Below are 25888 nucleotides of genomic sequence, written 5' to 3'. Positions count from 1 at the left end.
CCCTATGGAGAGAGTGCCCCCCCCCCATTTTAGGAACAAAAATGCAATTTAAAAAAAACTGGCCCGTGCGAATTTTCTAAAATTTTCAGAGTATGTAGTATGAACAAGTAGAAATATAATCAAGTAGTTGCCCTACCTGCTCTTCTCCAAAAAAATAAAAAAGTCCTATACCTCAATGATAATGAAACCTAGGTGTGCACAAGGACTGCTCTGAACAAGTAAACTGTACAGTATGTGTTTAAATGCACCTCCTCAAAATATTATTCCTTTGTATAAATGGGAAGTGAAAATGATAATCTATTTATTTGCAATGGTGCATCTTTCACCAACTACACTGTGAAATCTATATTGATATCATATAGTGATGTGCACCCAGGATGTTTAGGCTGGCAAGATGGTGATTTACATTGATAAATAAATCCTGTGATGTCTAAGAATAATCATACGATTATATATTTAGTGTGTTATATCCTGACTAGGTGTTTTATGGTTAACACATTAAAATTGTCTCACACACGTTGCATCCAGGTTGACAAGGGCTGCAAAATTCTGGACACAATACATAGCCACTTTCCCATAAGTGTACAGACAGGCAAGGAATGTACAGTCAAAATACTGGATCAAAAGTGAATGGCAAATGCAGTTGTGACATAGTTGACTGCATGTAATGAAGGCAAGACTTAGCATGTTTGTGGGTGAACCCTAGCAAAGATTGCCCACATGCTCCCTGTACACAGCGCAGTATATTGTTTGATAGGTTGAGTAATAGAATAATTATATAATACAAACACTTGTAGCAACTTTGAACTTATTAAACTAATGGTAAATGTGAACTTTGACAAAGGAAATGGGTCTGTTTTGGCTCCAAGTTGTTCATGATACAGCAGCTCTCAATCAGTGTTGAAATTTCCTACATGTCCCAGTCAAACCCCACCCTGTTGTGTAATACCATCTGCAAATGACATAAGTCTTTCAAAAGGAAAAGTTCTAAGAGCTGCTCTTTGTCAAATTTGCATTGATCACTATATGATTCAAGCTTTAGACAACTACCATTCCTATTTTAAGGTCAGTTACTTATGGGTAAATTATAACTCTTTGTACCACACAATGTATGAGCTTTGAAGCTTGCATGACTTCTGCAACACCTCGCAAGCAACAAAACAGACACAATACACATGATATTACAGAATCCTCTCTCAGTTTTAGAGCAACAAAGCTGCAATATCCATTCAAAGCAGCTATTCTATATTTTATCTAAGATGACAACGTGGTCCCAAAGGTGGTCTGAATAAACAGCACTGACTGATAGCGCTCAGCGAAATCAACAAATTCAGATGATTAACCCAAAGCACGCACAGCGTACAGATAAATTTACCTAACTTCCTGCAACTACACAAATCTTTTTATGACAGTATTCAAAATCAACATTCATACTTGAAATGAAATAGGCACAAACATGCCTAGTATTGGACAATTTTAAGATAAACTGTCTATATGTAAAGGTAACACACAACAGGTGATTCGAGTTATGTTGTTAGCCAGTGCTAAGTAGGTAGGTAGTGAATGAGTAGATAAGTGATGATAACAAGACAGAAAGTGAATCAGAATTACATGCAAGGATGTGTGCCATCATGCAAATTAACATGTGGCTAAACCAGCCAAGAACCTGCTGGCAGTATGTTCCAAGCATTGACATGTCGTTACACAATTTTACCCCCAAAAGGTCTGGACATCCCATGCAAACATGCAAGCTGAGTTTTGATCAAATTTTAGGTGTAATTTACATGGAAATCAAGTCTTTCACTCTAAACAATACATTGACCTCTATACATACCCTTTAAAGAAATTCCATCCAAACCAAGCCCTTTTTTCCAATTTCTAAACCTTTGAATCAACACTCATATTCTCCATGCTAATTCGGTTAATCTAGCAACGTCACATGGGGAGTATAAATAATATCCTGGACTAATTATCTACCACTAAACTCACAACTATTTATGAGATTGTTCTGTTGACTATTTATAACATTACCCTGTGCAGCAGTAGCAGCATCAACATCCATATCTATATGTGTGAGTGATATATCAGCAGCACCACCCATATGAGTAACACGCTAAGATTTGCACCTAATGCTTACACATATAACACTACAATTCACCACCATAAATATATCATTTCGAATGAATTTAACACCATAAATATAGCATTCAGACATCAGAACCATCATAAAAACTAAAGCCTGAAGAAAGTAAGATTGTGGTTAGAGCCTGTGCATTGTCTTTCATTCTATGCAATGCTTAAATATAAGTCATATATGTACCTCCTGCTGACCTGCAACATCATATTTCAAGGAAAGGAAGACAACTTCATATCACTTGAAAACCAAAATGCACTAAGCTATTTTGGGAAGTCACAGAAACATGTAGACCAACACACAGCTATGGAATTGACTGATGAAGAAGATAAACAAGGAATGAAGAAAGGCAAGGAATGAAGAAAAGCAAGGAATGAAGAAAAGAACAGGACGAAAGAACAAAAAGACCGAAGAAAGGATGAATGGAGGAAAGAAAGGACAGAAAGGACAGAAAGGACAACGGAAGGAGGAAAGAAAGGACAACGGAAAGAGGCAGGTAAGAAAGGAGGAAGGAAAGAAAGAAAGGAAGGAAGAAAGCAAGGAAGGAAAGAAAGAAAGCAAGAAAGCAAGGAAGGAAGGAGAAAGAAACAAACAAACAAACAAAGAAACAAACAAAGAAAGAAAGAAACAAATGAACGACAAGTCTAAAGAACGAAATACATTGTGTAAGTATAAGAAGCAAACAACACAGCGAGAAAGCAACAAAGTCTAACACCAGTCATGTATATTCTTATAACCCTGTATAAATCATAATTTCTCTGCAGTACATGTTGACTCGCATGCAATCTATAACCTTGTCCTAAGGAAACCAAACCCATACTAACACTATACAGAGTGACAGTCAGCCTTACCAAGCACGCTGACTATTCATACCATCATATACCCAATATCAAGGGCTAAATTGATGATTACAAAAATTTCAACTAATTTCATTTCATTATAGGAGACACTCCTAATTAAATTACCATTATTATTAAGTGAGTACACCTTCATGACCAAGTTATATCTGTTGCAGTCAGTCACGCATGGGGAGCGCACGCAAATGATCTTGAATATTTCGTAAATAAATAATTCTTGACAAGCTGCAAATGACAAATTCAGCAGTCATTTTACTTTAAGAGCTGAAATGGGGTGTGGGTATAAATGCTTCGGAGCTCATGGGGACGGTAAATGAACGTGATCACTCCACACTCCTCAATCATATTGTGAAACATGCTAATCCAAAAGTTGAGAACAACTGGAGCAAAGTCATTCCCTTGTTCACACACACAGAAGCTTAACAACTCAGGAACTCCTATCCAAAGAATAAGACCACAAAGAACCGCCTAAACTTGCGACTCTGATTAGCAAAGCTGTCATGTACACAGTCAAGTTCATGCACAAATTGGATACAGCAGTACAGTTGAAACCACAGCATAGTCATGGCTCCATATTTACTAGTCCAGTTAATATCATATGTCCTAATGGTAATCATCTCATGTCATCATTTGGCATCTATCAACAATGGCTGGATATGAATAAGCACAGTTAGCTAAGACCCGGCTATGTGTGTGCTTGCTGACTTGACAGAATTCTGCAGGTGGGTAACTGACCCATGAACTGGGTTAACATCATGAGTCAAAAGTCAAACAGTTGTATCATGCCATTAACATGCTTACATCATACGTTCTTCTAGTACGATATAAAAGATTTTGTGTTGGAAATATTTTTAGAACCTTCCATCGTTATTCTTCTGATACTTAACTTAACCCCTGATATTCAATCCCATCCTGATATCGAATCAAGACCTGAATGCCTTTACCCTTAACCCTAGTAATATTAACCTAAAGTCTAAAACTATCAGGAACCTAACAGCCTTACCTTACATGGTAAATATGTTCACTACAGGTAAATTAGGTAATTTTTGGCTAGGCTTGAATGTACCTGTTGCGTCCATGTAGAGTTATAGGCAAGTGTGTTTATCGCAAAACTATAAGCATGCTCAGTTTTTGGTCAAGAATTAGCTAATAATATACCTATATAATAGTCAAACCCTACTTGCTCTGTACAGTGTGTTCATGTTACTCTGACATCTTGTCTCATGTGAGTTCCATGAACATGGGAAGAGTTAGTTTATTATGATGGGAAATCAAACATTTTTGTCTTAAGACACGCTCAATTTGATATTCCAGTTTAAATCCATACATCCCATAATAGAAGACAGACATGGCCTTAATCTTCCACACAGGGAGTGTGAATTTAAAATGGAGTTACCTGAATGGGGGACTCCATTTGAAATCTACACCCCTTGTGTGAGAGATTAAGGTCACACCTTCCATAGGGGGTGTAAGGCTTTCAACTGGAATAGCACATTGGTCTATAAATTTGAAGTGTATGCACAGATCACCACACCATGCCCTTTGTGTGAAAGTGCTATAAGGCTGGTGTGAAAGTCCACTTGCAACATATATGTGTTAATACAGTCATGTATAATGTTAAGTTATAAAAACATCTATGAAATATAGGCCAATGTCAGCTCGCTTAAACACAGGAAATTTCAATAATGAGCAACTTAACACATATAGAGGAGCATTAGTTGGTAAATAAATATGAGGGTGGAGCCAATGCCACATTAAATTATAACTTTGATCCTTTCAACAGATTAACTGAAATTTTGTGGGTTTTAAGGTTTAGACTCACAGTAAGTCACTCACTAGGATCTTAGTGCCCTTTTCACAAAGTTCTAGCTGTTGTTATATTTAATTTAAGAAATAAAGGGTAATGCATTATCCTTTACACGAAATAATGTGTCCGATAGCGAGTATTGCAGACCGCGTAACCAAGCGTGATGCTTTGCGTAGAATGCGTAACGACGCTAATATACTGCATCACGCTTTGCAGTGCGAAAAGAACATAAAGTGCGTTGAACTGGCCACTTTATTGCTAATTAATGGTCTTTCACGTGACGTGTTTCAACAAATCACAGTGCGCGATTTTGAATAATGGGCCGTGGGGGTAATAGATAATGTCGGATAAAGATGCATGTGCCAGGCGTAATGTCGATGCATGTGCGATCTTTGCAGAAGCTCTGACCTTAGCGACCGGCTGTTTTTAGTGACCGGCTGCTTAGCAACAACATTGTGCAGCATGATTTGGTTTTTTACTTGCGCTTAGTTTAAAATGTCATACGCTTGTGGAATGCGCTCATTGCTTTCAAACATACATGTCGTATCCGAGAATTAAATATAGGAACAGTAGGCCCTGTGATAGGTTCACTTATGATGCTTATATAAGAAGAATTGGCAGTCCAAACGGTAAGAAAACACATTCTATATATCAAGCTTTGAAGCCAAATTTGGGTGTGTCACATCATTTACATTAATAACACATTGTATCACTCTGCATGTAGCATGGCCTTCACCTAAACAGTAAAGTTTCTCACAAAAATGGAAGTACTACAGCAACTGTGAACGTTTATCATGGCATAAAGCAAACAAAAAGTTTCCACTTCAAGAGTGAAACTACTTTACTTATTTATCCTGTTTTGAAATGAATTTGACAAGAAACAAGGTTTTAAGGGCAGAGTTTCCCAATGGTTTAAAAGATTATTAGTGTAACTTCCCTCGTCATAAATCACATTCCTCAGTAATTAACTCAAGTCAAAGCACCATTCCCCTCCACAATATGGAATAGCTCTCGAGATGACAACTGCAACTTATTTCATAATATTCTAATGAATACAGCCACTTAAAAACCATGAGTGTCTTTTCCCGGCAATAATGTGGTTTGATATTGCAGGATATTGAGACTGCATGTGTATATGTGTGGTGCCATGGTATGCATGCTGTGACTAACTTTCAGTTTTGCCAAAACTTTTTTGTCGCTCCTAAGCTGCAGCAAACCAAATCATTATTGCTCAATAACTGAGACCAGATACTGAATTTTTTACCCTAACATTTGCCCACAATTTGCAATGATAATATCAAGGTGACCGCAATATGTATAACATAGTGTAGCTGTGTATAATGAGTAGAAAGATGCTAAACGCTCTTCCAACTAGGCTTACAAATCCACTTAAGGAGCCTGTTACTGTGTGATCACAGAAAATTGATGTGACCATTTTCTTGTGACAATTTCAATTACAAATGGCTATGCATGAAAGTTTAATCACAAAATCCATTTAGTCAGCTAAACCACAAATTTCACTCTTGCCCATTGCAAGATAATCTGCACTTGGCACAAACTGAAATGACATGCCCATTGGAGCCCAACAATGCTTCTTAACTACACCACTGGCAACACCGGGCTGTGACTAAGTCTACACATGGCATAGTTAAGTTGGCTGAGCTGAGCCGTACTAGTCTAAACCACTTGACAGGGTTATCCAACAGGAAAGTGATTATTTCCACATAACCCTAACTAGTGATTAACATACAGATAATCATCTTATATTATCTTACATGCCTCACTCACTCTCACCATACTTGCTATACATATGGGTGCCAACATAGGATTACTTTAATGCTACGATGCTTCAGTATATGGTACCCGATATACAAAATTCGGTTTCCTCTTCTTAACCCGATACATTGTGCAACTTCAATGTGGTGAGAAACTGAACCGTTTCATAACTGAAACCATCTCTAGGTTATCCATTTCTATCATGGCTTAGCTTGGTCAATTTGCTGCCATCATTTTCATTTTGGCACAGAAAATGGCACAAAAGAGGGCATCTTTGATATAGAATGAATTACATGTCTATGGGCTTTATTCAAAAAGATGTTTTAGCCAGGGATATTAACTGTATAAGTGATAGTTCAATTAATAATTATACTACTACTTTAATTTTATAAAGCGCAATACATCAAGCGATCACAAAGCGCTTTACAGCAATAAAACACATAATTTCACATCTGATGATTTATGCATAGCTCGATTTCCACATAATGTTTGTCATTACTTCTGCATTGTTATTTCAATTAAACTGTACTTACTATGTTGTTATCATGCTCATACTTATAGCATGCCATTGTTTACCTGTTTACAGGGCCAATGTAAAGACCCTTGTGGAACACCACACTTAATGCATACACTGTAAATAACTCACCTTTAGCTGCTGTCATCATACAGCCAGCCAATTCACACTGTTGTGATTCTATGTGTCCTAGCACAAACCAGCGTGGATAGCGACCCATCAGCACTGCATTCATACCAGCTGGACCACCACCGGCATTTCCACCCACATCGTCCAACATCGGAAGCCTAGGTGTCAGAAAAGCACATCTGTTGAAGTCAATCACATTAAAATTGGATCAGATGGGCTCCTTAAGATAATATTTTGGAATTCTGGTTTATCAGGTATATATCAAACATTCAATATATACATGCATCTGGCTTGGTCAGAGTCCCACCCTAAGCCTAAGGCGCACGGTGTATCAGACATCAAAAGCTCTCTATTACATGGCTGTTATCCACAAGTTACTAATTTTTATCTACTTTTTGCAAAAAACATTGTAAATTTATTCATTTTTAAAAGTAAACAAATTGTGTTTATTGTTTTCCATTTTCTTTCAAACAATCCTGAAAGCAAGTTCAGTTTGCATCACAGAGTGATTATTGTATAATGATTACAGTGCTTTGAGCCATTGCATATTTTGCATACAAACCCATGGTGTGACAAAAACCCATGTGATATCATTATATATATTGCCACCCTATATTCATGCATAAATAAACTTTCTGTTAAAATTTGACCTCTTGATATATGTTTACTATCCCACTCACGGGCAGTCAATATTTGTATACTATTTGAGATTTATTGATATTGATTGCATGACAGATCAATTAATTTACCTCATGGCTCTAAGACCAACTTTATATGCCAAGTCTTCATCATAAGGCAGCAATGTCTGGAACAGGTACCTTCCAAAGGTATGCATGGGTACACTTTCTGGGGGAACATTGATTCCAAGTCCACTGCTTGGCCCACCTGGTAACAAACAAGCAAATACATAGATAAATATTATGCTTATTTTATGCTATAGCTTAACTTTTATGTTAAGCACATCTACTCACTTTATGGGAAAAACTGCTAAAAAATGAAGAGGAAAACATATTGTGAAGTTGAAAAAGGGAAAAAATATTGTGAAGTCAAGCAATTGCTTGCAATCATCAGCATATAATAAAGAAAGGAACACAAGCAAACAAATAAATCTTCTGGAGCAGGATTCAAATATATAATAGGCAACTTCTGAATACACAACCAGTATTCTACCATGCTTGTGATATTGAGTTGCATGTGAAAGCACACCGCAATTGAGCCTATGTTTTTCTATGTCACTACATGTACAACTATTTGGGTACACTATACACTTCTAGGTTAGAACTGAAAACAGTATTGATTGTCATAGCCATAATCTTTTCCAGTGTCTCTCTATGACTGGATAAAATAGGTGTGTCTTCCCGCTTCAACATTTGCTAACCTAAAGCTGTTCTTTTTGAGTTGTCACAGCAGTGACTTTGTATGTAACAGGATAGGAAGAGCATACACATCGCCATCAATGTCAACTTGAGAAGGGCTTTCCTGTATTAAATGATTTGTGCACCAACCCTTGGGCAGTTCCTCAAAATCTCAAACGCTGGATTTATCTTTGATTTTGAGCCTTACATAATGGCACTTTTAAATTGATCCTCACATGTGTATAAATAATATTACGTACCACAATGTCCACTTGAGGATACATACATGGCTGTGTAATTTCCTAACGTTTTATCATATCCCTTTATTGGGTTCATTTCAGATCTGCTTTCTTACTTGCCCTCCATGATGAACTTGTGCTATAAAATTGACTTCATGTTACTTCAATTACACACACAAATATTGTTCACATTTTCGTTAAAAACTATCATAAAACTCAAGAACAGAACCGCTGATCCATATACTTCAAAAATGTTTGCATAATTGAACTCCTATCAATACAATTCATCCCAGAAAAATCTCAAGTTAAAGCAAGTTCTAACTTCAGGTGAACTTGGTCTGGGTTGGTTAAAGGCCTGGTGGAGTGAGATTTGAGACTTAAGTGGACACACGTTTTTGTGATGTCCTGCACATTAGCCCCAGGCGTACGTTGATCAAGTGACCATTAGTGACCATGCACTAGCAGGATATTACTAAGCTACTAAAAGCACAGGCCTGCCTGACTGGTACAGAGAGAATCCCCTTCTTTTACAACGGACTGACATGGCATTTTTGACAGCGGACACATTCAGCATGATCCCGTTTGATGAAAATGCTTTCAACTAGAGCACTTGCATGAAAGGACGCATTACCAAAACGCTGGGTTTTGAATCATTTAATAATAACGAAGAGTCACATGTCTTTAGTTTGTCATGATGCATTTGAATAATTATGTTGCATTCATTTTGCATGCAAAGAAGGTGTGATCAAGAAAAAAAACCGTGTAACATACTATTTCATACTAAATGACCCGCTAACTAAGAGAATTAAGTTATGAAGATAATGTTTTAAAAAATGGTTGTCACTCATCTCATCATTTTCTAAGCTCAGGATGTCATTTGTCACTTAGATACCTTTATGCAATAAACCCTCTCGTTTCACAATGAATTTAAAATTGTGAATAATAGCATTAATATATGCATCTAAACTAACAAGTTGGGTGACATGAGTATGCCTGCTATCATCTTACCCTCCATAAGTGTTGCAGCTTGTCGCTGTAGCACCGTTACTAGTTTAGAATCCATTGGAATGTCTCTATGTCTGGCAATCAGCTCTTCCTCAGCATGACAGGCTTTGTCTTGTGCATATAGACCCATTGGCATAATACGTTGCTGACCCAGTCCAATTAAAACCACCTCGTAGGCTAACGTTAGGTAGGTCTCTAGCTGGTCTGGAGAACCTGGGATGTGGATGTGACGATATTGCCTTGTGGATGTGCTACAACCTGGTGTATCCGAGTAGCTGTAATCTGAAAAAATATTGACAAACCCAACATAGGATCCATTATAAAATGCCTCAGTGGGAAGTGAAATGAAGTTTTATATTTTTTATGACCTTTTTCATTATATGACTTGTCCTGTATGTAACATTACTTTACAATAAAAAGAGAACTCTTTGAGCATGTCCATTTCTTTAGATCTATTTAGTACTAATGATTACCTGAGGTGTCACAGCTACCATCCCTATCTATGGCTGAGGCTTCTAGTAGAGTATCCAGCAAGCATCCTATAGGATCTAGAGGGTGTCCTACCCATGCCTCAATGTTGCCCCGGTGACCCGCAAACCAACTTTCTCCGTGATACGATGAATTCTGTGACGATCTACGATGTTTTCCTTTCCTTGCTGCTCGAATAAAAAGAAAAAGGATATTTATTGCATAAATTATCCATATCCGATAATTTCACATTATTCACAACATAGCAATAGCATCTTTAACACATACTTGGGACTACTTACAGCATCATGCATAATATGCTGCATTGTTTCCTGACTAATCATTCTGGTTCCCCGACAAAGGACGCCCCATTTTCTCAAATTCTAAAATTAATGATTTTGAAAAAAACTAATTTATGTTGCCCTGAATGTATGTGCTCATGCATGTGTGCGTGTGAGGTATTTATACATGTATGTTTATGTACCGTGCATGCATGTATGCCTGCATGCATATGCAACCTTGTTAAACATCATTTTCATGAAAAAATTGAAACTCCCTACTTAAATTATCTTTTTTTCTATTCAAAAATAATTTGATTTGGTGTATAAACCAAATACATGGCTCTGCCGTTCCCTTGGTTTTTAGTTTTGTACAACTACAACAAATATTAAATTATCTACACAGGGGTGCATCCATCCTTACGCAGTTGATGTGGAAAATCTTTCATTTAAAGGTCTGCTGCTGATTATTGACAAAGCCTGTCTGTAACAGATGCCAGACAACCATACATGTGCATGCCCGATTACATTTCAAAGGGACAAAATGGATTGAAACATGACACTCGTGGGTCACTCACGTTACTCTGTATGTGTCTACCGTGTGTTCATATTTAAATACCCTCCATAATATACACACATATCATTCAGTATCATAACTGTAATTAAGTTTTATGTAAGCAAAAATTTGGGAGGTTTGAAAAAAATATCACGACTACCTAAAACATTCCTTATTTTTATTGTCAAATTTGATTATCATTTTTTATTACCGTATTGGTCCGAGTATAGTCCCATTCGTTTTTTAGGTGAAAATTTTTCACAATTGGGGGGTGGGATTATACTCGAATTTAAAAAAAAATTTGAATGCATTTTGATATCCTTAATAGAGTATGACATGAATACAAAATATCAATTTTCATATTAAAAATACAAAACATCTTGAATTTTTTTTTAGGTCAACCATGAATGATCCTAGCATCTAGGTCTAGGTCCAGGGACACTCAAAAAAAAAAAACTTAAAAAAAAAACTTTTTACAATTTCTGGAATTTTTCGAAAAATGGGGGAGTGGGACTATACTCGAACGTGGGACTATACTCGGACGAATACGGTACTATTATTTTCTCCATATTCTAAAGCATAGAATATTTTATGTTTCAAGAAATTAAGACTATTAAAGACAGAGACAGAAATGGGAAATAAAGGGCTGTTCAAGCTACTAACATTGCAGTGAAAAACAAAGCGCAGGCACTCTTTGCCAAATTCAACCCCAGGGGTTCCAACTTTGTAAAGAAACTTTAAGCACGATACCCTCAAAGCAAGTCAAGGTCATAACAATAATAAAATGGAAGCAAACCAGACCATAACTTTCCACGTCTCTCTACCTCCCAAAATGAATGTCAAAGCCGTCATGTGTACAATGGCTTGTGCATGTGTACAATGGCTCTGTCATGCGGGCTTCTGAACAACTATGACAGAAATCACACTAATGTACAGGTCATATGTTGAATGGTCATATATTGGCAAAGCAGTTACAGTGGTTGAAAAAACACAGGTAGCGTTTGTACAAACACTACCAGCAATTCTCAACCGTGGTCACAATCACTGGTGACCTGCCATCGGCTTAAATCTAACTGAATTCAAACTTGAATTTGAAAATCTTAGCTACAGGCCTGGGTCAATAAGTTATGAATTGAAATTATTCTTCAAGTGACCGGGTTGCTCCATATACATAGCTTCCCAATAACCACTCACAGAAAATGCATCTTTTAAATGCTTAAAAGCTCTTACACCAAGTTAAATTAACCAATGGCAGCTATGATTATCAACCATATCAGGAAAACCAAATCAAATCGAGCTGTTTTATGCATACTCTAATAAATAGCAAAATGGAAAGATCGCAAATAATTTTACCCCTCATGCAAAAATTCTATTTGAGCTTAATTCTTGGCAACAATACTGCAACTAATTTCAACAACTAAAACTGGATTTACATGTACATCCTAACATCAATGTGAAGATTTACCCAGTGCCAGTGAAGTCACTAATACTTTTGGCTCCCAGTCAGCAGAAATAGGTCAACAACCATTTCCACAAGGGCAGGAGTCTATTTAGCAACTTCCACGGATGTGTCAGAGTCTAGAATGTTTTACGTATGGGATATAGGGACCTGTTGCTGCTTTTCCACTCGCATGCTAAATTCAGCAGAGTGCTGTGGTCCATTGCCTTTTTCTTGTTAATTTAAGTGACACTCAGTCTAAAATTAAACTCTCGGACATGCCACGAACACCTTAGTCCCAAACTAAAAATTTTTACTTTTTATTTCTTTGTTGAAAATTCTTTACCAAACATAGAGTGTTTGTATTTCTTTCTCTTGGTTTTTACCATTCATATTAAACAAAAAAACCTACAAAGCATGATTTAAAGAGAGTGCAAGTATAAACTATAGAATAAAATTGCCACAAGCTAAATTTCCCTTCAGTTTTTGGAGTGATAGTAGGCCACTGACAAAGAGCAAGGACAGAGAACTTGTGCATTCATCATAATTATTAATAATTAAGTTAAATTTGACTGGAATTGGTTTTTTTACTTTTCATAAATATATGGTATATGTGTGAGTGTAGGTGTGGTTTGGGGTGTTGGTGTACATGTGGGTAGGGGTGCGTTTGTAAATACCTGCAAACGAGGATCTACATATGGATACACACATCACAAACGAGGACACACCTCCGACCATAGACGTCCTCGGTTGCATGGATATGACCAGGACATCGCAAATAACGTAAAAATGCATTTAAAACGGGTTCACGTTTAGGTGGGTCAGGACAGGCCACGGTTGGATAGTAAGTGATCTGGTGTGTGTGCGGTCCACGGTGTGTCAATTAAAAACGAGTGTGTGCGTCCTCGGTTAGATAGTATTAAATCATATGCAGAATGAGGTCCTTGGTTGCAGGTATTTACAAACAAGGGTGTGTGTGGAAATGTGTTTATTGTTTGCAGAATATTGAAAGCTAAATAATACCCTTTATTTAGAAAATAAGAGGAAAGAAGTTAGGTTTTAACCATTATCGCTGTCATATAAGAATGGACCAAAATAACATCAAATCCCTGATGACTAAAAAAAAAAAAAAAAAAGAATCAATGTTTCATTCCATAAAAAACCCACATTAGTCTTAACCAGCAAAGCTGTCACAAACGTTGATCAAAATTATAAAACACCTGATGAAGAGAAGCCAATGCAATTCAAAATACTTACAATGTTTGAGTTGTCTAAGATGTTCTTTTTGTTGTTTCTTGAGATTTCGGACAATACCAACAGCCAATCGCAGAGCTTCCTTAGGGTAACCATGGGAGCGGAGGGCATCTACTCTGGCACAAGCTGTAGGTAAGTGTTCTGTTGGGGGTTAAAGAAAGATAGAACATGTTAGTAAAAATATTTATTACAAAGTACAAAATTACAAATATAATCTTGGTGCACCAAAGCCATTTTTTTTTCTAAAATTCAAAATGTCACAGTGGCTTCAAATGATGGAATCTCATACATGATATGCCTCAAGGAAATAGTCATGTTCACATGAGGTTGAGTTGTAATAAATGAAGTGACCGATGAAATGCCAAATGCATGCAAAATTTATGAGCCCAAGCATTCATTATTATCTTATCATCAGAGTCACAGGGACAGGAGTAGAGATACACAGCCTGGACAGACAGATAGAGCTGAAATTACACTCCAATTGGTTGCTAGCACTGAGTGGTGAATCTCTGACCAATATGACCTGGGATATAGAAAACCTATTAGCATTTGAACCAATTGCTGGCCACTAATGAACGATGTACTAGTCTCATACAGGTACATTTGACGTCATGCTCATGCTCGGTTCATCAGCATGAGATAAGTCTACCAGAAAAGTTCGGCATTTGCCGGTGCGTGCACCATGTTTAGCATATTTCACAAACCGGGTCACACCAGGTTCACATGAAGCTATACATGGCTTTTTCGGCAAATGAGGTGCCCATGCTTCATAACATGATTCAATGAGCCAATCAGAACACCACTGTGTTCACACAGTGTATACAGTGTACCCGTTTATACATCGGCAAGAGAATGATCAATTTCTGTGATAAATAGTGTAAATATGATGTAGTGCCTATGTGTATGTACAGCATACCAAAACTACCAATTCCAAAACGCTTTTACAGTGCAGAATTCAAAGCAGCAAGTCATGTTCATATTAACCCAAGGCCAGGCAAGCATCAGGTGGCGATTTGCCAAATTTCCCCTCAAAACCAGGGGTTTCCCCTCCAAACCCCACAATAGGTACACATACAACCCAAATCTACTTTGTACAAACTAATTGTGTTAAGATGCAGGTATCCTCCTGACTTGTACAACAATTTCACATTTCCGATGGCATAATCAATAAATACTTCCTTCAGAGCATCTTAAATTAATTCCAGTCTTTCCTAGTGCATCAACAGATAACCCATGCCATGTAATCTTTAAGTCTGGTGACACAGAGAACCTAATTCCCTATGGTCACTTCAGACTTTCCTTCGCTGAAAACAAACCGTTCATGCTATTTGCAGTAAGGAAGTCCAACCATTTACTGATCAAATTGAAAATCCTCCCTACAGGAAATATAATATGCAATTATAAAATATCAAACTTGACCTCAAATTTATCCACTCAATTGAACACACGCTTTTATTTCTTCTCTCGTGAAACCTGTAAGAAGTTATTTAATTTTGCCTTCCTATTCACATCCAGCTTGACTAATTCTATGTAAAAGTTGAGTTCACACACTATCAGTATCACAGTTATTGATTCATGAGCCAAATTTAACCAAAATACCAAAGGAGTCAATTTGTCCTGGTGAACAACTTAAGAATGTTTTTAATTGAAATAAAGCATTGCAATTTGCATGCATAAAAAGCTCATAAAGTTTGTAATTTTCATACATTTGGACCAATTGACCAACCAACCAATTAACAACCAACCCAAGACAAATAAACAAAATAAAATTAAATGTATTACTCTGTAAACAACCCTCCCTTTACAGCGACAACATGTATCTACTACCTACTTTTAATAATCATATCTGGATTTTAGAAATTTCACATCGACCGAATGCGACTGTATGCGAATGACCAGAAATAATCGTTAAATTCGGAACAATACACTTTTTCTTCCAAATATAGTTATTAACTGTAGTTTTCATCACAAAGACATAAATAATAACATAATCCTGCCCTGACCAAGAACCGCTAGCAGCACATCTGTGTGAAATATCAGCTACTGTGAACTAGCCAGTGTAATGTAAATAACTGCTGGCTTAAACAGGGTGTGTAATCCACCAGTCTTTTCTCTATGGTAGTGCCCCCTGGGCAAGGCTGGCTGCAACATAGAACCTCCCATGCCTTGCCTGCCAGTCTGCATGAGGTAATATGCTTTATATAATACCATAGAAGCTAGCTCATTGAAACAGTTAACCCCTAGCAGCCTGCCGCTGCCAATGTAACACTATCATGGCTCCACCCAAAAGTACAACGAACTTCAAAAATAACCTCTAATACTACCAACACTTTATGCATCAACATTTTGTTCATCATTTCAGTACAAGATACTTACTTTCCCATTTTTATTAACCAAATATGCATAAATTAGATAAGCTGATGACTGTTAGAATTGGTCTTTTGGTTTATGTGGTGTATTACCAAAAAAAAAGAAAATCAGGAGGGATTATGACCTATATCATACAAGTTGCAAAATACAGATTACAGAAACTAGATTAGAGAAACTAGATCAAATGTAATGGAATAAATAGAGCAGAACTCTTCTATTCCACCTTGCCTATGTGTATAGCCCCTGGCTGGCTCATGTTTGTCTCATAACCAGCCTACCTATCTACCTGACTAAGGGACTATCATTGCTGCACCTACCACTTGTGTTCTTGCCAAACTTGATCAGATTTCTTTCAAAACAATATCATATTTATATGCTACCAAATCAGTGGTGACCGTTCGATTTCCTGTTTTGTTCCTTACAAACTTCTTCAATCAAATTCCCGTTTTTGATCCAATTATTACACAGCAGCATCAAGAATCTGGAGTGTTTTTAGTGCCACGTCTTGACTCTCTTATTAAAAAATGTTTGTTTTGAATTAAATTTGGGAAATTTATGCATCCAGTATTATTATGCACTCTGAAATCATGCCATAAACATTTTTCTAAAGAAAAAATGTGTTAATTAGCTGCCAAATTCATCAATAGACATTTGAAAAAAAAAAAAAAGTTAATTCATAATAATTTGATACTTCCCAACAGTCATAATCTCATTACTTATGAACTGCCATCTTGTTTTAGTTCTGTACACACAATTCTCTTTGCTTTTATTTGCTGAAGAAAAAGATAACCTACTACTAAGGAGATGATGTATGCAACCCAAAGGACCAGCCATTTTCCCCTTTCTTTCTATTTAGGTTAGTATAACATTCAATCTTGAAATGAGTCCATTCAAACTATGTTTGAAATAGAGTGTCTATATCCATACAACTTACAACCTTGTAAGCATTGTAACAAAATGGTAACATTTACTATGGCAATTGGTGTAGGGTGTTTGGAGAGCAAATTTACCACACACTACCTCATCATATAAAAGGGTTTTAGGGCCACTCAAAGCAAACATGTCACAACAGTATTTTGTGCGATCCTTCACAATTGCATGTACAAAACACCATAGCTTTAAATAACATCTGCCATTTTCCACTGAGTAGAGAGTTCCTGCCATCTCGCATCCTCTGAACAAAAAGAAACTGTTACCCTAACTTGCTGTGTAGCAAACTCAAATGAGGTTGAAGAGCTTACCACACACAATACAACTGAGTCATTTAAGCTCTGGATGCTAGCTAAAATCATCATGATTATTTGCAATTAGTCTAAAACCCTAGGTGGAGGTTATATATTAAAGTAGACGAGTTGAGTCGTGTATCTGTCGATCTGTGAGAGCCTAAGACAGGCTGACTAATGACTCACAGGATCTATACACAAATTTATACTGAGAGACTCCCTGCCTGTTACGGGTTGTCTTGAGAGTGATGCAAACAATCCGCATCTTCAATGCTCAGGATATATTCTACCTTGAATTCAACAATACATGAGACAATGGTGGACAACTCAAGTATATTGGGCTGTTCCATTTAAAATCCACACTAGACCTGTGGAAGATTTTGGAAATATCTGTCACAGGGGGAGTATAAATTTCAAATGGAATGAGCACATTAGGCAACTCCATTTGAATTTGTTGCAATTTCAGACAGATCTTGACAAAAGTGACATCTTATGTTAAATGTCAGCATTTGAGATATATGTGTAACAGGTATACCATATAATTATTCTTACTTTCGTCAATGCTACCATGTCTATTCCATCCTACAAATGTGAATGACCTTATTCCATGGACTGTAAATCGACTAGCATGCATTCAGCCATTCATTGCGACAGGCCGACTTTAGCTAGTTATATGGGAGCCTAGCCATATTTCATCTATGCAAATCTAGCTCTTGTATCGTTGCAGGTGGCGCATGGTGATCATGGCATCACATGTGACAGACTAGGGATCTATGGCCATATTCCATAGATGTGAATCGCTCCCATCAACTTCTTAACAGCAGGTGCCATAGATGCACGCTCATCCCCCTTGCCATGATTCATTATCCCGCCTTCGTTTCATACGGTCACAAACTGCCCTTAATTACTTTGGGTATGAGGATGAATCTTGACGATACAAATCACCAATCCTTCAGTCCTATCTGTACGCTGAACTGTGTCTTTAGGGGTCTAGAACAGCATCATAACTAGCTGTGGATCTATGGTATTTTGAGCATGATAGATTTGAGCAAGCAAGCAGTCAGGAAGTTTTCAAGGCATAGATAGGTAATCCCTGGTAATCTACGATGACTTTTACCTGCCAGCCTCATACTAGTCATCACTTGCATCAGGATAAATTCAATGCAACTACCATCTAATGGCTAATACCGACACATTTATCAACAAGTTTACCCCAAACGATTTTTGCCCTTAAAGAGAAAATCTGCATAAAATGATAAATGAAGATGCAGTTTGACTCAAGTGCGTTAAGTTTCCAAATCTTCTACTATTTTTATTTCAGCATTATCTCAGTTGGTAGAGCATGGTTATCAGTAAATGCAAAGGTCCCAATAAATCCCAACTTTCCTTTTATGCATTTGGACTGAAGCTGCATTACTCAAAAGTCAATATAAAAATAACTGCTGCAACAAATTATATGTATGTGTATTGTGTAATGCACACACTCTGTTCAGATGTTTTACCAATTATGTAGACTGAATCTGTGGTGTATGTTGTTGCCAAATGACCCACAAGTTTGAGAATGAATATAAAGTCTGAGAATGTATAATTTTGGGTACGCAATAAAACTTTCATCCCCTCCTCTCCCCCCCCCCCTCTTTAAGGAAGAATCTATTGGACTACTTTCCACAGTCTGCTAATATGAAATAAAATGATCAAACATCCTTCTGTAATGTAACATCCGCAAAACTAAACGGTAATATTTACCTGACCATAGAGGGCTCCCTTCTCCATCAAAATCGTTTTTGTCTGCCGTCGAGCCTTCCCACTGTCCACCAACACATCGATAGTAGTCGTTGTTTAGCAAACTTTGTAGATGAGCATGAGACCACTGCAGATCACATGCTTCAATTGCTCGGGTGAAAATTGTTCTGGGAGAGTCACCGCCATTAGCACCACCTGTTAGACATTTTAATGAATGAAAATTGTAAAGATGATAATTTTTTTGTAAAGATGATAATTTTGGGTTATTTCAGCATTTTGTATACCAGCGCTTGCATATTAATAATGCATTGTTCATGTGACTATGCCACATGGTACTAACATGTTCCGAGCAGCACAGCATGGCAACACTTTTTTAGTAGTCCTTGAGGAAACGCAGATGCCAAAAATAAGCAAGCAGCATTATTAATCTGTGAGGGGGGGGTTCGACTTAACAAAACACTGTTCAAAATGTTTGCTTCAATTGAAAATGTAGCATATCATCATATTATTTTCCTTATCTAGGCCTTTTGGGATGCAACAGATAACAGACCCGGTATAATCAAAAGTTGCAACTACCGCCATAGTCACATGGCAATTTCCATGGCAACATCATGGGTTTTGGTGTAAGTTTATCCGACAGATTCAAAAATTTTGCATGAAACGTACCTGGTCCATTGTGAACAGGAACGTGTCCCTGATTGGTTAAATTATTCCTAGCATCAGCATCTTCTAGAGGGCAAAGGTCACTACCTCCCCATTGTACTAAGTGCTCCTTCCATTGGTACTTCTCCTTCTCTGCATAGCCGGGATTCATCACTACTACCATCCATAATAGACCTTAAGATGGAAAACAAAAAAGGTGATTTTGTTATACACTTATTTTAGTAAAGAAGTAATATTTGGTGTTATACACTTATTTTAGTAAAGAAGTAATATTTGGTGTTACATACTCTGGTACAGATATTTTCGCGATTTCCAACACAGACGACTTTGTGTGTGTTAATATTTTTTGTGAAATGCATGCCTTACAATGTTATCATGCCTTACAATGTCATATTCGCATGTTGCTAAATTCATGATATAACCTATTTGCGAAGTTCACAAAAATAAAACCCTCGCAAAATTTACCACTTATAATACAGTATTAAATAAGTCTTGATAGATTCTGAAATATGAAAAATACCACTTTTAGATTTGTATTCAGAAAAATATCTTCATATCCATAAGAATATCCAAGTATCATTAAAGGAAACTGTGAATAAAACACACCCCTTCTAATTGTCTTTGGTATAATGGCATGAGAGAATACATTTTATAAGCACTTTGAAAACTTACATCAGACAGTCTTTCCTGTATATGTTATACACTGTTATATATGTGGGTTTCAAACAAAACACTTGCACAAACCACACAATTTGCCCTGGTAGGCCTAGCGGAGTGAAATGAACTTGCATGTCCTCACCAGTATGCCAATCTCACATGGGGCACAGTTCTGTAAGCTGTGTGCCCCTCAAATGAACCTGGTGAGTTGAGGCAGGGAAGTGGTTGCGGGAATCATAACATTGCACATACATGATATACTTCTCAACTTTTGCTTGAAATGATTTTTTTTTGGTCAGAGCAACATACCCTTTATATTAATGTTGGGAAGTAACAATAAACCATCATCAAAATCATTGTCCCATGATGAATATGTGTCATACGTATATTTACCACACCAGTTTGGCGATGTATCTACCACAACTGTATTTCAAATTAGCAGAAATTTCAATTAACTGTGGGCCTACAAATTTACCATACAAAGATTAACCTATCTATGATCCTTGCGAAGGGGAAAAGCCATAAAATAAACCATACCCTGAACAGGCTGTATATTTTACTCATCCATTATAATATCGCAGCATTGACAATTTTCAAATCAGCATGAAAATAAATTCTGTACAGTATACATGTATTGATATTACGGTGAAGGTTATATTCTTGTGTGGTGTGTATGTGTGTGCGAGTACTCGCTATGAGAGAATATAATCAATGAGGAAGGACGCTGTCTTCCTCTGACACCCTCACAAGGATCCTAGTGTGTGTGTATTGAGGTAAATGAACGCTACACTGCCAGGAAGAATAACACAGATTTCCTACCAGATGATCAAAGAGTGCAATAGAGATAAACTAGCAATGACCTAAACCATAATATGCAACAAGACAGTGGTTTCCTAACCATGAGCTGATTAGGGCCATGGGCTCATCCCAGCTGGCTCATATACGAGTCTGGTACCATACTAGAAATTTGATCGAGTTCAATTATATTTGCTTTCATAAAACATAATCAATAGAATACAATATTTTAAACTAGCAAAAATATAAATAAGCAGCAAGGCTGCACATTGTTTCCTTGCTACACAAAAGAGAAAAGATGGGCTCTTCAACCAAAAGTCTGATCAATGTCAACCTACATGTACTCAATTACCAGGTCTGCTTGGTGCTTCCTAGCTCTAGGTTTATATGTCATTTTTGTATACATAGCAAGTGAATACTACACCCTTTCTCGGCATTCTATCTTTTCCTTCTTTTTTTGCCGATGTAGTCCATATTATGCGTAAATTTCAACCAATACTACCGGCCAGACTCACTGAAACTATTACTCCTCGCACCCTTCGATCAGCTGCTGATAAATCGTTCGCTTTTGTTGCTCCCCAGCTATGGAATACTTTACCTGCATCTCTACAGAATCAATTCAAATTTTCAAGAGACTCAAAACTCTCTTTTTCACAAAATGACTTCTTTAGTTATGTTTCTTTTCATTTTACTAGCTTATAATTATTATTTTTTTGTTATTTTCACGCTTACATTCTCATTTTCTGTAGTATACCATCACACCCGCCGTGATCTCAATGAAATAGCAGGCTATTGCTTTGTTGTGCATGTAGGGCCTATGTACGTTTAAATACAAAAGTGTGGGGGTCCCAACTAGCTGATTGAATCACTTCATTTTATGTCCGGTCCACTTTCAATTTCTCCTATCGTTAGTTTTGAATGAGGACAAAATGTTTGCAACTGATTTAGATGGACCATGACAGCCAAGACTAATATCACAATTAGTACGGTGGACTCTTCTTGACAGATTAATGAGTACCAGCAATTATCTATTTGACTCACCATGGCTCATAGGAACAACTATTTCCTACCTATCTGTACCTAACTATTTGTACGATGATAAGATAGTTGACACAAAGTAACTCTTCATGTGGTCAAGGTGTCAATCAAACCCCTTAGTTGCCCAGAAATGTGCGAGTTAATTTCAACACTTACAGCACAAAAAGGTGTAATATATATAACTACCGCAAGTCGCAAGTCACCGGCACTAGCTTTTAGCTTCGAAGTTCAGCGTGTCCGCGTTGGCTTAGCGTGATTTCTTGTATGCGTTGATCGCGCACGTAAAAGTATGTACACGCACCAAGTAAAGTAACACTAAGCTAACGAGAGCACGCTGAACTTCAAAGCTAGTGCCGGTGACTCGAGGTAGATATATAGACTATAGTAAACCAGCAGATCCTAAAATCAGTATGTATGCTATCTACTTGAAAATGTTGATAAACCAAAAGACTGGAAACCACAATTTTAACCAGCAATATCATATACACCTGTGCTTATTATTACTATTTAATATTACATTCTAATATGTTCAGAATGATTATTATATAGAGCTACATACAGGCTGTGCATCATCTCACTTTGGGGCAAGTATGACTCAAGTCTCCACTAATGTTACATTTCCAATATGGCCTCCCTCCATGCTAACATTACCGTAAGATCGATCATGATCTAGCCACAAATTATTCAATACTTCATGTCACATGGAATGACATTTTTGTTCCAACACAAAAAAAATGTGAAGACTTCATGTATGTGTGCTATAATGTATTGCAATCAAAAGGGACGTCTGTCATTATTAATACACCCAAGTTATGTGGAGTGATCAAGCACATATATAAATGTGATACAATCAAATAAAAATAATTATTCTGATATTGAGATTTGGCCAATAAGCCAATCCTTCGTATTCTACTGGTTAAAGCGACACAACAATTTAATAATACACATCTCAAAAACAACTGATTCAATTTTGATGCTTGTTCTGCACAAATTGTTTTTGTGCCATGGTAGGTTGGCTGATGTAAATCCCTCTTTTGTATTAGGAGCACCAGAAAATCAATTTTGTAAAAAGTCACAGTATAATACAAGTTCTTTTGACTTAAAGGTGAAAATTGACTGTGGTTGGCATCCAACTTCTGTAGCATGATTACATCATTGTTGGTTGCAAACAAAATTTGCATGATTTTGTGTTAATATCTTAATCTGTTAGTGGTAATTCAATTATTCTCTGAATATCTTTCGATAACAATTCTTGGTTGTATGATTATACCCATTTCCTTACTCACACACCCACTCAGTTCAACAGGCTGCATTTCAGGTTGGGCAAAACTTTGACATGAGAATCAAACTAAAATGTGGGAATGGTAAAAGAAAATCATTACTTGAGAATGCTCAGACTAGCAGAGACCTTCATTACATCAAGCCTTTCTTTGCATCATAATTTCTGATTTCTGTAAGACAAGACTAAAATCTCAAATCCCCAGCACAACACTTCCCATTTGCCAGCCAGCCCATTTAAATATGGAGTTTTCCACAACACTGGTTTTTGTCCATCCATCCATCTACTTTTGTGGCCCACTGTGCATGGATTTGAATAATATACTTGCTACCCCACTGCGGTAGAAAAGCATTACCGATGCTCTGGGAGCGAATGAGTGAGTGAGTGAGTGAGCCGGTAGCAGGCGGAAAATTTATCAAATCAAGTTAAAACTTAGCTGGCACTGAAGTAATTTTGTTCAATGTGCTTAAAACACTAGGGCCGCCGTGCTGCCTAGAGCTCCAGTGGGTTTATTACATACGTGATTGCAGATATGAACTGACTGCCATGCATGTATAGAGAAAGAAAAGAGAAGCTTTTGTCCATTAACACTAAGCCATGCCTGTATGCATCAGAGCTAAGCAAAGCTCCAAACCACCATGACAAACATGGAAAAAAAATGCAAAACGTTATCGAGTGAGCACAGGCAAAGCAAGGGCTGGCAGGAGATTTGAGAAGCAAATGAGCTGAGGGGATCAGTGGTCTGCCAGCGTGAATGAACGAGTGAGGGACACAGCAAGAAAGAAAGCTTTATTATGTCTACAGGGTACAGGTCAAGTCTATTGACTCTCTCACAATATCTGCATTCAAATCAGTCTACGTGTGAAACCCAAGTCACAATCATAAGCATATGACTACGATCATAGAATCACTCAAGGAGCTAGCGCGTCAAAAACTACATGGGGAAGACCGAGGTTGGACTAACAATATGGCTGCCCTTGCTACACTCAGCACACAATGCATAGAGTTTTACCATAACAGATTTATCATTCTCCAAGCCATGTTTGCAAAATGCATGGCTAGGTTTTTTTTTATATCCTCCATACTCGAAGGCTTAACATAGCCGGTCATTGCATGCATAGCCAATGCAATGCACACCGAGTCAGCAAACCAGCGAGCATAATTTGACTGACTGACTAAACTGAGTGAAGCATCGCAAAGTCCACTTGTGCATAAAACCCCGTGGTTAAAAGCCAAACAGTGAAATATTAATGGCATATACTGGGTGCTCCCTATTGGTGGATGCTGAATTAACATGTCCTGCATGCCAATTTTGATCTTCTTCCATAACAACATAAAAGCTAGATAACTCAAAGTCCTTCACGAGTTGATGACTCTCCTGCTGCACCAATTAGAATACAAAGCTAACAAAGCCCACAGCAGCAGACTACTTCCCAATATTCATCATCGTTAACTGCCCCGTTTTGTCATTCAATGCATCTGCATATTTCACAAAATAAAATTGTATTTTCCATTTATGTACATTATGCACCTGACTTCACTCGGCTCTCTTAAATTAAGTTGTATTTCAATATACTATACACATGGCTCAAAATATGCTAAGGTGTCATATTATAGCCATATATTTTGACATCTTTTTTTAAAAATAATAATTATAGAAATGGAATATTTGCTAGTTTAGTGGCAAGTTTAGGTAGTAAAGACATAGCATACACAATTTAAGTAAAATCCTTTCACTCTAAATAATAAAAAAATAAAAAATAGCTGTAAAAATGCCTATTTTTACATTTTTATTTGTAACATGCCAAGAGACGCCTTTTTTCAACAGCTTTTAATTTTTTTTATGGATCCTTATAGAAATTCATGTGACCTGTTTCCCAAAATGGTGCAGTAAACCAATCAAAAAAACAGAAAGAGGCATTATGAATTATAAGTTAACAGATCAAAAAAGGATTTAAAAGTTTGCCTTGCGTATGTTACTATTGTCTGTCAAACTTTTGATTGATTTTGAAGTCCCTCAGTTTTTTATAAACAAAGACTTGAAGCATAAACTAAAGGGTAAATCTATTGTAAATAACTTCATTTCTCAATATTATAATCAATTTGTAAGTGGCTGCCATCTTTTTTGAACATATAACAATTTTAAAATTTTTCTTGAAATGTCTGTCAAATAGTAACATACGCAAGACGGTGCTGTAATTCCTGCTAAACTTGGGTGATACAGCTAATTATGCTACATGACATAGCATTTAGCTCCACCTAGCTTTGTGGCACTATCACTTTGTGAGGAGAAGCTTTTTGATGACACAA

The 25888-nt window shown here is 37.0% G+C and overlaps 1 protein-coding gene across 1 annotated transcript in view; it reads right to left on the bottom strand.

The window, feature by feature from the left end:
* The window catches only part of LOC140153235 (zinc finger SWIM domain-containing protein 5-like), a 76094-nt gene that overhangs the window by 9463 nt on the left and 40743 nt on the right, over positions 1-25888 (bottom strand). Inside the window, 7 exon segments of the mRNA XM_072175925.1 lie at positions 7221-7375; positions 7967-8102; positions 9820-10098; positions 10290-10472; positions 13814-13951; positions 19150-19341; positions 19813-19983. Coding sequence (XP_072032026.1) covers positions 7221-7375; positions 7967-8102; positions 9820-10098; positions 10290-10472; positions 13814-13951; positions 19150-19341; positions 19813-19983 — 1254 coding nt within the window.

Source organism: Amphiura filiformis, chromosome 5 (genome assembly GCF_039555335.1).
Source record: "Amphiura filiformis chromosome 5, Afil_fr2py, whole genome shotgun sequence".
In the NCBI taxonomy this organism is placed as follows: Eukaryota; Metazoa; Echinodermata; class Ophiuroidea; order Amphilepidida; family Amphiuridae; genus Amphiura; species Amphiura filiformis.
Note: the sequence above shows the minus strand (reverse complement) of the source record. Positions and strands in the feature narration are given on the sequence as shown.